At 49.4% G+C, this 12,037-nt stretch overlaps 1 protein-coding gene across 1 annotated transcript in view; it reads right to left on the minus strand.

Annotated features, from left to right (window-relative positions):
* HYDIN (HYDIN axonemal central pair apparatus protein) overlaps positions 1 to 12,037 on the minus strand; it is a gene marked incomplete at both ends in the record, with an annotated part of 135,442 nt that overhangs the window by 69,276 nt on the left and 54,129 nt on the right. Inside the window, 5 exons of the mRNA XM_082005613.1 lie at positions 5,752 to 5,904; positions 8,165 to 8,329; positions 8,800 to 8,935; positions 10,192 to 10,292; positions 11,085 to 11,320. Coding sequence (XP_081861739.1) covers positions 5,752 to 5,904; positions 8,165 to 8,329; positions 8,800 to 8,935; positions 10,192 to 10,292; positions 11,085 to 11,320 — 791 coding nt within the window. The remainder of the gene's footprint in view (positions 1 to 5,751; positions 5,905 to 8,164; positions 8,330 to 8,799; positions 8,936 to 10,191; positions 10,293 to 11,084; positions 11,321 to 12,037) is intronic.

The following is a 12,037-nucleotide window of genomic DNA, read 5'->3' on the forward strand; positions in this document are numbered from 1 at the left end:
GAGCTACCCAGCCGCCACGTTCGTGCCCAGCCGGTGGGTGTTAGCTTTTCATTGACATCAACGTACAATTTTTCCTCTGATTCATGCTGACACGGGGTAGCTCGCTTGAAAAGGAGACCTGATAGCTCTGCTCCAGAGGTGAATCTGCAAGTCTGCTATCTGACAAAGCTCATTTATCAAAGCTTGGCAACAAGCCGGGCAGTAAATTGTACCCAAGAAACTATTACTGAGGAATAATGATCGGCTGTCTCACTGGAGCCAGACTTGGAATTGCCCAGGGTGACCCAGCGCAGCCCCACCATGCCCTGCCAGGCCAACAGCCCACTCCAGAGGAGCACGATTTGCATCGTGTCCTCATTCTTTCAGTTAGCATTTGGTGTGGGTCCAAGGGGCATCTCTGGACAGGAGACCTGCCTGTCCTCTGGACAGGACCAAAAGGCTCTGCCAGGCCAGATTCACTCAGGTTTTTAGGTCAGCTTCTGCCTACACCCTACATATCTAGGCTGTCTCCCAGAGACAAGAAATCTCTTGGAGCCACGCTAAAAGACCCCTCCACTTGGAAGACCAAGATCTAACTTCTGATGACATCCCTGCTACTGGATGATCCTTGAATGCTCCGGAAAATGATGCAATACCTGAATGCACTGGATAGACAAAGACAGCAGCTATTTTTGCCCCGTAGGAGCTTGCACTGTGGGACATCAGAGTCCCCGAGTGCTAGGCAAGGGTTGGGATCAATCACTTGAGAAGTTCAGCGCTGAGATCATTAGCTTCTCCCAGGACAGATGGCCATCCTGAATGAGAGCTGCCAAAATTTGGTTATACTGGGCACCAGCATGCATCAGAGATGGATGGATGTCCACCCTAAGGGATGACTGAGGAGCCACCACACTCAGTTCTCTTGAAGCTACTTAAAGACAGTTAATCCAAGTGATCTGGTCATTCTGGTGGAGACCAGGGCATGAGGCTGGCTAGATGCTCCCACCAACAACCAGCCTCCTCCTAGCACCTCAGCACCAGCATCTCCTCCGCAAAAGCATGGGGACCGCTTTGCTTCAGCCTCTGCCCCAGCACACCATCAAGGGGATGTTTTACGAAATCGAAAGGCAGAGCCTCTAAAGCTGATAAAAATATCGGCGTTGAAGCGTGGGACTCGCTGCCACTGACAATGGTGCTTAATTTGGCACACTCAGTTCAGCTAATAGCAGACTGCTGGGTGAGCTAACGAAGCTTGTCTCCGTCTGCGTCCCCTGCCCATAGCTCACCCCTCCAGACCCCATGTGCCCTCCCCGCTGGGCTGGGGAGACCAGTGCCACCGCTCTGCACATTGGGGCCTGCCAGCCAGGACGCGGGCACGGCTTTTAATAACCAAACTCCTGCTTTTCCTTTGAGGAAGGCACTCAGCTGAATCACCCTTGCAGGAGCATAATTGCCTTGAAGACTTCTACCCTTCTTTAATCCAGTTGGTCAACGGGTGCAGCACAATGCAATGAGTTTAGTTTCCCTAGACAAGCAGAATAACAATTTTTTCAATTACTGAAACACGGCAATTTTGAGAGGGCCCGAACTCATACGAGATACCTGACGTGATAAAAACTTCTTCCCTGTGGCCAGGTTTCAGGCACCTTTCCCAAAGTCTCCTCCAAACCTCTGCTCCCCTTTCTAAAAGCCATGTGCCCTGGACCTAAGCCTGTGCAGGAAGGCACACAGCCCCCCACCTTGCTCAGGTTTTGGTAGAACTGGTTGCCAGCACAAGGCTGAACTCGCCCTGACCCCTGTTCATGACCGATGCCGTGAGTTTCCAGGCACGGTTCGCCACAATAAGCGGTTCTCTCCAGGCCCGGCAAGACCAGCCCCCAAACCGGATGGAAATCAGCAAATTGGTACTGCTGTATTGGCAAAACACGGACTTTAAAACCCAAACCAATGATTTAAGTCTAAAGGCTAGCTTTTGGTGCACCGTGAGGCTCTGGAGGGACAGCTCTGGAGAGAGATAAACCCATGCATCTCCTCTTCAAAAGCTCTGCTCGCCTTGGAAGAGATGACACAGCCAGTGCCCAGGTCAGCGCTTGCCCACACCCTGGGAAAGTGAATTTAACACTCATTTCTAAATCGCACTGCAGATATCATTTGAAGGGCACGGCTCTGCCTGTGTCTCGCTATGAGCAAACACTGACAGGCTGGCTAATTATTCAGATGCTTGGGGAGATAAAAAAAAAAAAGTAGTAATTTTCAGCAGATTTAAAAAAACACCCTCTTGTGAATTCAGGTCTGCTCCGACTTCAGTGGGAGCAGTCAGAGAGAGCTACAAACAATGCTGACACGCTCTTCAAAGCCTTCCCTCCCCACAGCCTGCACAATTCACACAGATAACAACAAAATCACCCATCAGCCAGAACAAGAAACAGAATCATTAAAGCCGCATCCCTTTACCAGCACTGTTTTTAAGTTTATCGCCATGTTTTGCCGTCTCTCCATATGGTTTTCTTTAATAAAGGGAACGTCGGCAAAAGCTTGAGATAATAAGCAATGCATTAGTAAATGAAAGGAATCCTGCGCTAACGAGGAGAGAAGCGAGCATGGGAATGGCGTGTTCTCTCCTTGCTTACACCGAGTTTGACCAAGAGCCTGAAAATCAGTTGACTTTACCCCAGTGAATCCCAGTGAGAAGATAAACAGTTACTCTTATTTTTTTTAAAATCAACAAAATTTGCTCTCTTCCACAGTGTCAGCTCTGGTTGAATCTGACAGCAGCTCATCCCTGGGAAGGTGAAAGGGGACCAACTTGGCAGGCTCTCTCCCGAAGACGACAACACATCTGGGTGTACGACTGCTGCTGGCAACCAGGCAGCAGCGAGCTCCATCGGGAGCACAGGGCTCTGGGTTAGGGAGGTTAAGGATCAGGTCAGAGGAGACAGGACCCCAAATTAGGGCTGCGATGAGAAGAGGAAATCCCAAGAAAGGTTTTTTCCTCTCTCCTCCCTCATTACAAGGCACCAGGAAACCACCGTTTGCCTCCCTGCGGTCGCGCAGAACAGACCAGCATGGTGGTTACGCAGAAGAAATCTGCCGCCGATTACCAAAAGTTACACCCTAGGCCTGTCTGTCCTTTCCTGATCGCACAGGCACGATATGCAGCTGCCTTCCACGATGCCAAGAGACGTCATTCTTAGTAGCTGAATAAAAGATCCCTGAGAAGACGGAATGACAAAGAACAAGTAGAAAATGATCAAAGAAACATGCTTTTCCCTCTCTGCCTTTCTGCAGGGAGAGCAAACATTTCCATTAATCAATACAACTTTTGCACTCGTCAATATGGCAAAAACCAGACGCTTGGGGAAACAGGAAAAGGAGATGACGGCAGCAGCAAGGAGAGACAGTCACCTTCTCCAGCAGGTCGCATCAGCCCCCAGCTAAGCTGCAGCAGCTCCTTCATGCGGACCTATTCCTCCGGTCTTTTCTACCCATGAAAAAGGCAAACCCTCCCCTTGCTGGATCCAGAGGATGCTCCAAGAGGGCAGCTGGGAAAGCTATCTGACAAGGAAGAGTACATCAGAGACCGGATTCAGCAGATGCGATGCCACAATGACACTGGTCCCAAGGGTCACAGACCTGCAGATGCCCTGGCAAGCAGGGAGAAGCCAACAGACGACTAAGGTATGAAGCCCCTACACTCCAAACCCAAAAAGTCCCGTCTCAACGCACAGCTTTGCAAGTTTTTTATTTCTTTCCTTCTGGCAGCAGAGATGCTCAGCGCTGCTCCCCGCAACTCGTCCAACGGAGGAGAGAAGAGAGAGGTATGGGGAAGCTTGTGTCTGAGGGCTACCCAGGTAATTCCTTAAATCACTATCCTGAGGTGAAGTTATCCACAAAAAAAATCTCTGCTCACTCAGATAATGCTCTTTTCTCCTATAAAGCAAGAAGAAAAGCTTGACTTGACAGGAACAGCCATTTGCACGTGATGGTTAAGGATCCCACCAAGGTGCAGCATGGCCATCTACATTACAGCATTGTACTTTTGTTTCAAACAAGACACCAGCCTTCTACTTGTCCTGTTGGTGCCCCTTATTTAAGCTCATTCAGTTAGTTGAGCTGCCAGTCAGCGTGTTGTAACGTTGCTGATCCAACGCTGCTTGTGAAAATTTCAATCACAGAATCATGAAGGTTGGAAAAAACCTTCAAGACTGTCAAGTCCAACCGTCAACCCAACACCACCAAGCCCACTCAACCATGTCCCCAAGTGTCACGTCTACACGTTTTTTGAACGCCTCCAGTGATGGTGATTCCACCACCTCCCTGGGCAGCCTGTCCCAATGTTTGATCACCCTCTCGGTAAAGAAATTTTTCATAATATTGAGCCTAGACCTCCCCCTGGCACAACTTGAGGCCATTTCCTCAATAGCTCTTTCTTTCAGGTGGGGATCGTGATCTATAAGCCTAACTGCAAACAGCCACGGTTTCGAGATCAGCCACCAAATGCAGCGATCTCCAAGCAGGAAATCAAAGCAGGAGCTTTGGCATCTTGGAGAACACAAAACTTGGGTTCAGGGGCACAAGCGAATGGAGGATGCTCGAGCCACCCACCAGCTAGGCTAAGGGCCAGCCAGAGGCAGTCCTGCTCTGATGTGCAGTTCACGCTGGCGTCAAATTTTATCTCCAAAATGATTCGGTTCTCTCCTCTTCCCATCAATAAACCGCCAAGCAGAAGCAAAGGGCAAAACTTCAACCGAGGCAGCAAACCAGCACCAAAGCAGGCAGCTGCTGAGGGCAAGGGAGGAGCTCGAGCCGCATCTCGCCGGCCGCCGTGCTGCTCCCATCAGGCAGGCTCAGCATCACGGGGCTGAAGAGCCCTTGTCGAAATGGCTGATCGAGCAGGTTCTCAGAACCTGCTTCCTTCAACACCTCCGTATCGACAGCTGTCCTGAGAAGCTGAGATGCTTACCAAGGGGTAACTGGACCATGGAGCAGCAGAGCCCATTTTCACTGCAGGGAAAGAAACCATCCCTGAAGCACCTGAAATTCTCCTATTTCCTGATCAGCCACAGTATTTGCAGAGATTGCAGTGAAGCAGGATAGGATTTCTTGCCCAATCCCATACATTAGGGCCCTGATGCAATGGAGAGGCAGATATACCCCTCAAGCCCCCCTGGGTACCCTGCAAGCCCCCCAGGGCAGGGGAGGGACAGCAATCCCTAAACAGCTCTGCGGGTCAGTCTTGGGTACAAGGATGCAAACCCCATCATTTATCCACCAGTGCCATCCATCTGAGGTGGCTTGCTCTCTGCAGAGATGGAAAGCAGGTTTTCATTGTGGAGTCAAAACAAGCTGCCCTGGGAACCCCCTGCTCCAGGGTGATGGTTATGCCCCAAACAACTGGAAAAGCAGCAAGAGGGAAATCCAGCCTCCTCTTCCTTGGCGCAGGAGGCTGAGCCTGTACACTCACATACTGCTTGACCATGTCTGGATTAAGCAGCTCCAGAAGCTCAACCCACCTCGCACGGGGAAGAAGAAACCTCCTCCAAACCCTGTGTTTCAAGCCCCTCACAGATCCCCCCTCCAGTGGGAAGCAGATCCCACCCAGGCTCAGCACGCCAGCTAAACGCGCCTCCTCTCGCTGCGCTGTGATGGAATATCTTGCTTTCCCTCTCAGATAGCGATATGGATGTGTTGTATATATAAAAAAAAAAGATCAAGTCACAGGCTGCTATGGACCTGTCATTTTTGTTGGAATATAGCCCCACAGATACTTACCATTTCTGTCCAGAAGGATGCAGGGATGACAGTCTGATTGGAGAGGTGGAGAGTTCGAGAAGCATCTTGTAGAACTTGGATACTGCCAAAATTTATCTTACTTGGGTGCACGTAGACAACTGGTCCTTCTCCAATGCTCACTAAATGGATTTTCTGCTCCAGGAAGCAGGTAGGCAAGATTAAAAACAGAACAAAAAAAACAAAAACACAACAGGGAAAGTTTACAAAGACTAAACAGCCCTAAGGGTACTCCAAGACTGAGGGATAACGATGGTTGGTTGAAGTTTTCAGTGTTGTAAGCCTGAAGCAGAAGGCCTGGGAGCAAGTGTGGGATCTGGAGTGATCCCATCTGAAAGCCACAAGCTCCCGTTTCCGGGGATAAAGAAACAATTTCTCATGCTTGCTTTTTCACACCTCCTCCACAGTTAGCTCTCCTTCCTCTACCTCGTGCCTGCTCCCGCTTCCTTTTACTGCTCAGCCTTGCCCCAAACCACCCTCCCTGACTTCTGCTGCTGCACAGCTACGCTTGGAAAGTAACTTCTTTAACATTCCCAAAGCTACACCTGTGAAAATCAGCACAAGTCGGAATCAAAGCAAGCTCTTCAGAGCAGAGCTCATGCAAGTTAGATGCTTCTGACTCACGTGTATGTGTATGCCTGGTATTGTATGAATAACAGACATTAATTATTAATTACATCACTCAAGCAGTAATTTTTTTCTTTTGACAGTCTGAGACCCAAAAGTTTTGTTCTTGCAGAATCAGCACAGACTATCAGAGGAGGAATGCACATCCCTTCGCTAAATCACCTTCTCCCCTCATTAAAAACAATGAGAATTTATCCCATCTGGATGGATTTCCCTAGTTCTAAACACCCCACGTCTTAAGCTGGATCTGAATGCATTAAACTCCCAACACTGACAAGAGGCTGTATGATTCATGGGAGTAGGATTTAACCACAAAAGAAACCAGCCTCCAGGATGTAAAACCTTTAGTGGTGTCTGGCTCAAGGAAATGGCATTGACAGCCATCAGAATCGCTAGTCCAGCTCAGCCAGAAGCAGCAGCATCCAGAAATGCCCGTCCCTTGACGGGACACTAACAGGACACTACTGCCTGCAAGCAAGAGCCAAAAAAAAAGAAAAAAAAAATTAGTGGTTTGCGTGACCGTGTATCCTGATAGCGGCCAGCTGCCAGGTCCCCTGCCCGTGGCACACGAGGCTGCCTTGCCACCAGTAACCCCAGGGCTGAGTTTTACCGGCTCCTTACCTACACCAAACTGAAGCTGGCACACAGTCACCTGCAACCAAAACACCAGGCAACACACGCATGGAGGGACCCTACACTCGGATGAAAGATCTGTGCGATATTTCACCTGTGCAAAGACTTGGCATCAATACCAAAGGGCATAGCCTAACCGCCGCCAGCCAGCTTCGAGCCTAACCACCGCGAGCCGGTCTGTTACAGATCGGCTTAATGGGTGCACCCATGTGGCTCAATCTCATTTCTTTAGGGATAGTTGGAATTCTCCAGCCGAAATGCTCACCCTTTGGGCAACGAAACCCAACACAGACATCTCCAGATAAAAAAATTAAGGCAAGGTGAAGTTTGAAACTGTAAATTGTTAGCCCAAGGGCAAAAGCTTTGCAAAAACACTAGAGTTAAGCTAGTAGTTAAACAGAAACCCTCCTTTCTAAGGGAAATGTGCCTTAGATTTATGAGCAACTGTTTTGTCAGCCTTCCTGTTGACTGGTTTACATTCACATCGGCGACAGCCTGGGTTGAGATGTTCGGTGGCATCCGGGGGATTTAGCAGCATCATTTCCATTCATTTTAATGAAACTTTAAATCCCTGAGACTACTTTCAAAATGTCAGCCTTCCTTTCTGTTACAGAAAGCTTAAGGTTCCCAGCAATCCTCCGACATCCTCTTTCATGCTCAGAAAGATGACAAGGCATTAAAACAGTTGCTTCAAAAGCTAATATCATTTTAAATTAAAGTTTAATTAACTAACTTTGTTCTAGATTTCAGCTAGATGAAGTCAGGACACCGCATACAACGTCCTCTTGCCTACATTTTATTGTCGCTGTTGTTGCATATGCCTGAACACAAACATCATCTTTTGGGAGTCTTAGGTCCATCCCATCTTAGATCCCCTCTCCCATATCTGTAATTAAGCACCAGGTCAGGCTCTTAGATTATCACCTGCCTAAGAAGATACTGTCCTTCCTCTTCTCTAGATGTTCTTCTCAGATGAGCTGTTGCTCATGCCAAGAATCCTTCTTTCCTTGTCCACACCAGTCATATATTACAAGCTGTTTTTCCAGGAAGGATCTCTGGAATTAGCAACCCTGCCTGTACACTTTACGCCCCACCAAGATGAGTGGCACGAAGGCTCACATCCCCGAGGACTCACCAGCGGGGATCCTTCACTGCCAAACACCGCCACGCGAGCGACAGTGTCCTGCTCGCCCGTCCCCTGCGCTTCCAGTGTAAACGGGATCTCCACTGAGCTGCGAGGCTGGATGATCCCACACGGCACGGGGCTGGAATACCACACAGCAGCACCCTCCTTGTGTTCCTGTAAGGGACAGGATCAAATCAACTTTAGAGGGAGCTTTGAAACTTCTTGACGTCTACCACGTTGACAATGAGCACAGGTTAAAAAAAGTCTCCAGGAGAAAGCAGAAAGGCGTAAAAGCAGATGCAAGCCTGGCACGGGCTTATCATCCTCAGAGGGTCCAAAAGCTGCTGCACCCACAAACACCTGCTCCTGTGCTGGCAGCCTCCTTGCAGCAGCTTTTCACAACCCTCTAAGTTCTCCTGCATGAAAGCACCCCAAAGACTAGAATACAAACTGCCCCCCTAAGGAGCTTATATTCCAGTAGGTTCCTATTTAACTGCTTCCTAAGGTTTATATTCAGGTAGGAATATAAACTCAGGAACCTACCTGCATATAACACAGCAAGGTCTTATCCAGAACCCCTTTTTTTTTTCCCTAATAAACCCCCTGATAACATTTGAGGGCGGGAGGCGGATGCGATACCGAACCTGAGGAAGAACCCCGTAGCAGCCTGGCAGATCGCCGTCGTTCACAAGGGTCAGCATCTGCCGATAAGGGAATTTTAGAAAGCACCGTCCAAACGTCACGACGGGATTGAGCGCTCGCAGCGGAGGAACTATGCATCTAGGCAAAGAGATGACCAAAAGGGAATTAGAGATACTGAAGGTAGAATGTGTTTACTCCCCAAATAGCATGAACTGAAGCATAACACATTTGTCACTGTCAAATAGACATGTAATGACCCCACGGCGATAAATCGCCTTTAGGTTCTTTTTACTCAGCAGCCTCTTGTAAAGGAGGGGCAAACCCCGAGACTCAGCACCGCAGAGGCTGCCGAGCGCCCAGGCAGAGCACGGTGCCCTGTCCCAGGGCCACCTGACAGCCCAGGAGGCTTGCAAGGACCCTCCCAACACTCCCAGCAAGGCGTGAGCTCTGGGAGAGCCTTCTCACCAGGGACCGGCGCTCACCAAGGCTTGAGGAGCTCAAGACTCCGGTGTCTCCATGAAAAATGACTCCATCCTCTCCCGTACAGCTCTTGCCCTGCCTGAAAACTCAGCCCCTTGTCCCAGCGACAGAGGGCACAAGCCACCACCTGCCTTACGCCGTGGGTGATCACCCTCTCCCGGTTCCCAGACTTGGTCTTTTGCCCCCAAGGGTCCATATAACTGTCTGTTCCCATTTGTACCTCTTTTCTAAAGCTGCAGCCCAGGCGCTGCCCGGGAGAGGGAACGGCACCAGCGAACCACATCCCTCTTGTAATTAAACTGACACCCACCGCAGCGTGACGGGGTTGAATCTGGCTGCAGCAAGAAGAACTTTCGGCTTAAGTCTGAGAACGTCAAAGCTCAAAAGAACCAGAGGAAAGCAGAGAAAACCTGAGCTCACCCTTCCACACAAGGGACTATCTTTTCCTTCATAAGATCTTGTCTTTATTTTCCCCTCACTGGTCCTGCTGTAAGCCCCTTCCCCATTTGCACGCGCCTTCGTTAACCGAACCAGACAGCAGCCTTCAGCAGGCTGCTCCCTGCCTCCCCAACGAACGTTCGGATTTTGGTCGCAAGCCAGCACAAGTCCATCACTTGCCGGAAGGAGGAGGGATGGCTCTTTGGAAGTCTGTTACACCTCAAGCACCAAAAACCAGGCCAATAATGAATGCAATTACTGCTCCCTTTAGAAAAAGGCTCAGGGCAATGCTTGTCTGTTGAGCACAGGCGCTTCCCAAGCCCAGCTGCTTTCAAAGCACTGCTGCTCTCGTATCTAGTTGGGCAAAACTAGCTCATTAAGCAATGCTTCTCGTTTGGAGCCGGTGCCATGCAAGGCAGCGTGCTGGTGGTGGGTGCACAGGGAAAGAGGATCGGCTGCAAGGAAAGCGCCGGTACCTGGCTGTGAGGAGCAGCGCCAACACCTCCTTGCCAACACCATCCACGTCCACCACCAGTGCCAGCTCGTATGTCTTCACGGTGTTGGAACACAGGGTGACCTGGAAGAGAAGAGCATCAAATACTTCATCGCTCCCACAAGCCGTCGTCCATGCGTGGTGTCCTCCAGTTCTCATTCCACGGTAAGGAAAGGATTTTTGCCTTAATTCTTCTGCTGGCCCATGCATAGAGCGCAGTCCCTGAGCGTAGTAACAGTCTTCTGACAATATCTGATTTTTTAAATACACCATGCGGTTATCAGGGTTTAAGCTAAATGAAAGCACAATTAGCCTAATGCTCTACTCACCACTGTATTAAAATTAAGGGACCAGTTTTTAATCTCTACTACAATAACATAAATCCAGAGGAAATCTGATTTTAACGGAATGAGCTCAGCTTTGCAGTGGGAAGCTGAGGACAAAACGTGGCCCGGCAGACGCTGTGCAGTTCACGGCTGCCGGAGCTTTTTCAGTCCCCATTGGAGATCACCACAGCGAATGCAGCTCCTTCTGCCCAACAGGAGGGGAGAAAAGACCAGGAAGAAAAGCAAATTGCTTTATACAATGACATCTCTCTTTAACAGCCACCTTCTGTCCTCATCCTCCTTCTTTAAATCAAAGCCACAAATGGCTTCTGTCCTTGACCATATGGTACATGATCTTCAGCTTATGATTTTGGAAACAAAACGGTGCTCCTTCAGAAAAGTCCAGAGTAACCCAGTTAAAAGCCCATCACTGGCGCATATGTATCTTACTCGCGTTGTACTCAAAGCTAGAGGTGCTAAAGCCCCCTCGTACACCGGCAAAGCTTCAACCCCGCCTGCTGAAGCACCTGTGGCTGGAATCTTCCCATACCTGGATATCCAGGAGTCCCTGGGAGCGGATGGTTCCTCTGCAGGGTGTTACGGTGAATTCGGTTGGCTTGGCATGACCTTGAGCTCCCTTTCTCCAGGATGGACGAGTGTTGTCCGACATCTGAACGAAACTCGTAACGCTGGGCTCTCCCGAGCCGTCCCCAGGAATGCGAAGGTTGAAGGTCATGGGCACCAAGGAGGTGTTAGCGAGGCGGCATGACAAGGTGCGAGGAAAGCCTAGGCAAATGACACAAAAATGAATTTATGCACCAATTTATCCCGTGATTCCTGGCCTGAATATCCTGCTACAATAAAAATGCGCTTGGAGTTGAGCTCTTTACAGTCTGAATTGCAGCTAATTGAAAGCTAAGCAAGGAATTAGTTGTCACTTAAATTCCCTTTTAAGCTTATCACAGAGATTGCTTCCTCAGAAATGCCCACTCTTAGTGATGCTGAAGACCAGAAGTTTCTCTCTCTGTGAGGAACGCCTGCCCCAAAACCAGCACCAATTACTTCTCGCTTAGGAGCGTGCATCCAGACAGATCATTTATTCGGAAAAGGCAACACACAAAATTCCCTGTTGCTTCTGTGAACGCTCCCACCGTTTTCAATGTATAAAAGTGGTGTATTGCCATCGAGAAGCTACAGTAGAAGAAAGGACGGATGAAATTGGGAACTACAGCATGACCCAAAGCACTCTAATGCAGTTTCCCCAGGCAGGATCCTTAAGGCATCCTCCTGTTTTGGGGCAAGCAGACTCAGCTCGTGACAGTTTGCAGCACATTTCACAGGACGCAAGCCTGATGCTTGCTTAGAAATCAGCAGGAACCCTGGCTCACCTCATGGAGTGAACGGGGCCATCACATCCACGTTACTTTGGTTACTGCCCGCAAAGGTTTACATCACTTGAGCTTCGATAGCAGCTTTCCATAATGGAAAACCAGCGATACAACC

This window comes from Phaethon aethereus (genome assembly GCF_964289735.1).
Source record: "Phaethon aethereus genome assembly, chromosome: 13".
In the NCBI taxonomy this organism is placed as follows: Eukaryota; Metazoa; Chordata; class Aves; order Phaethontiformes; family Phaethontidae; genus Phaethon; species Phaethon aethereus.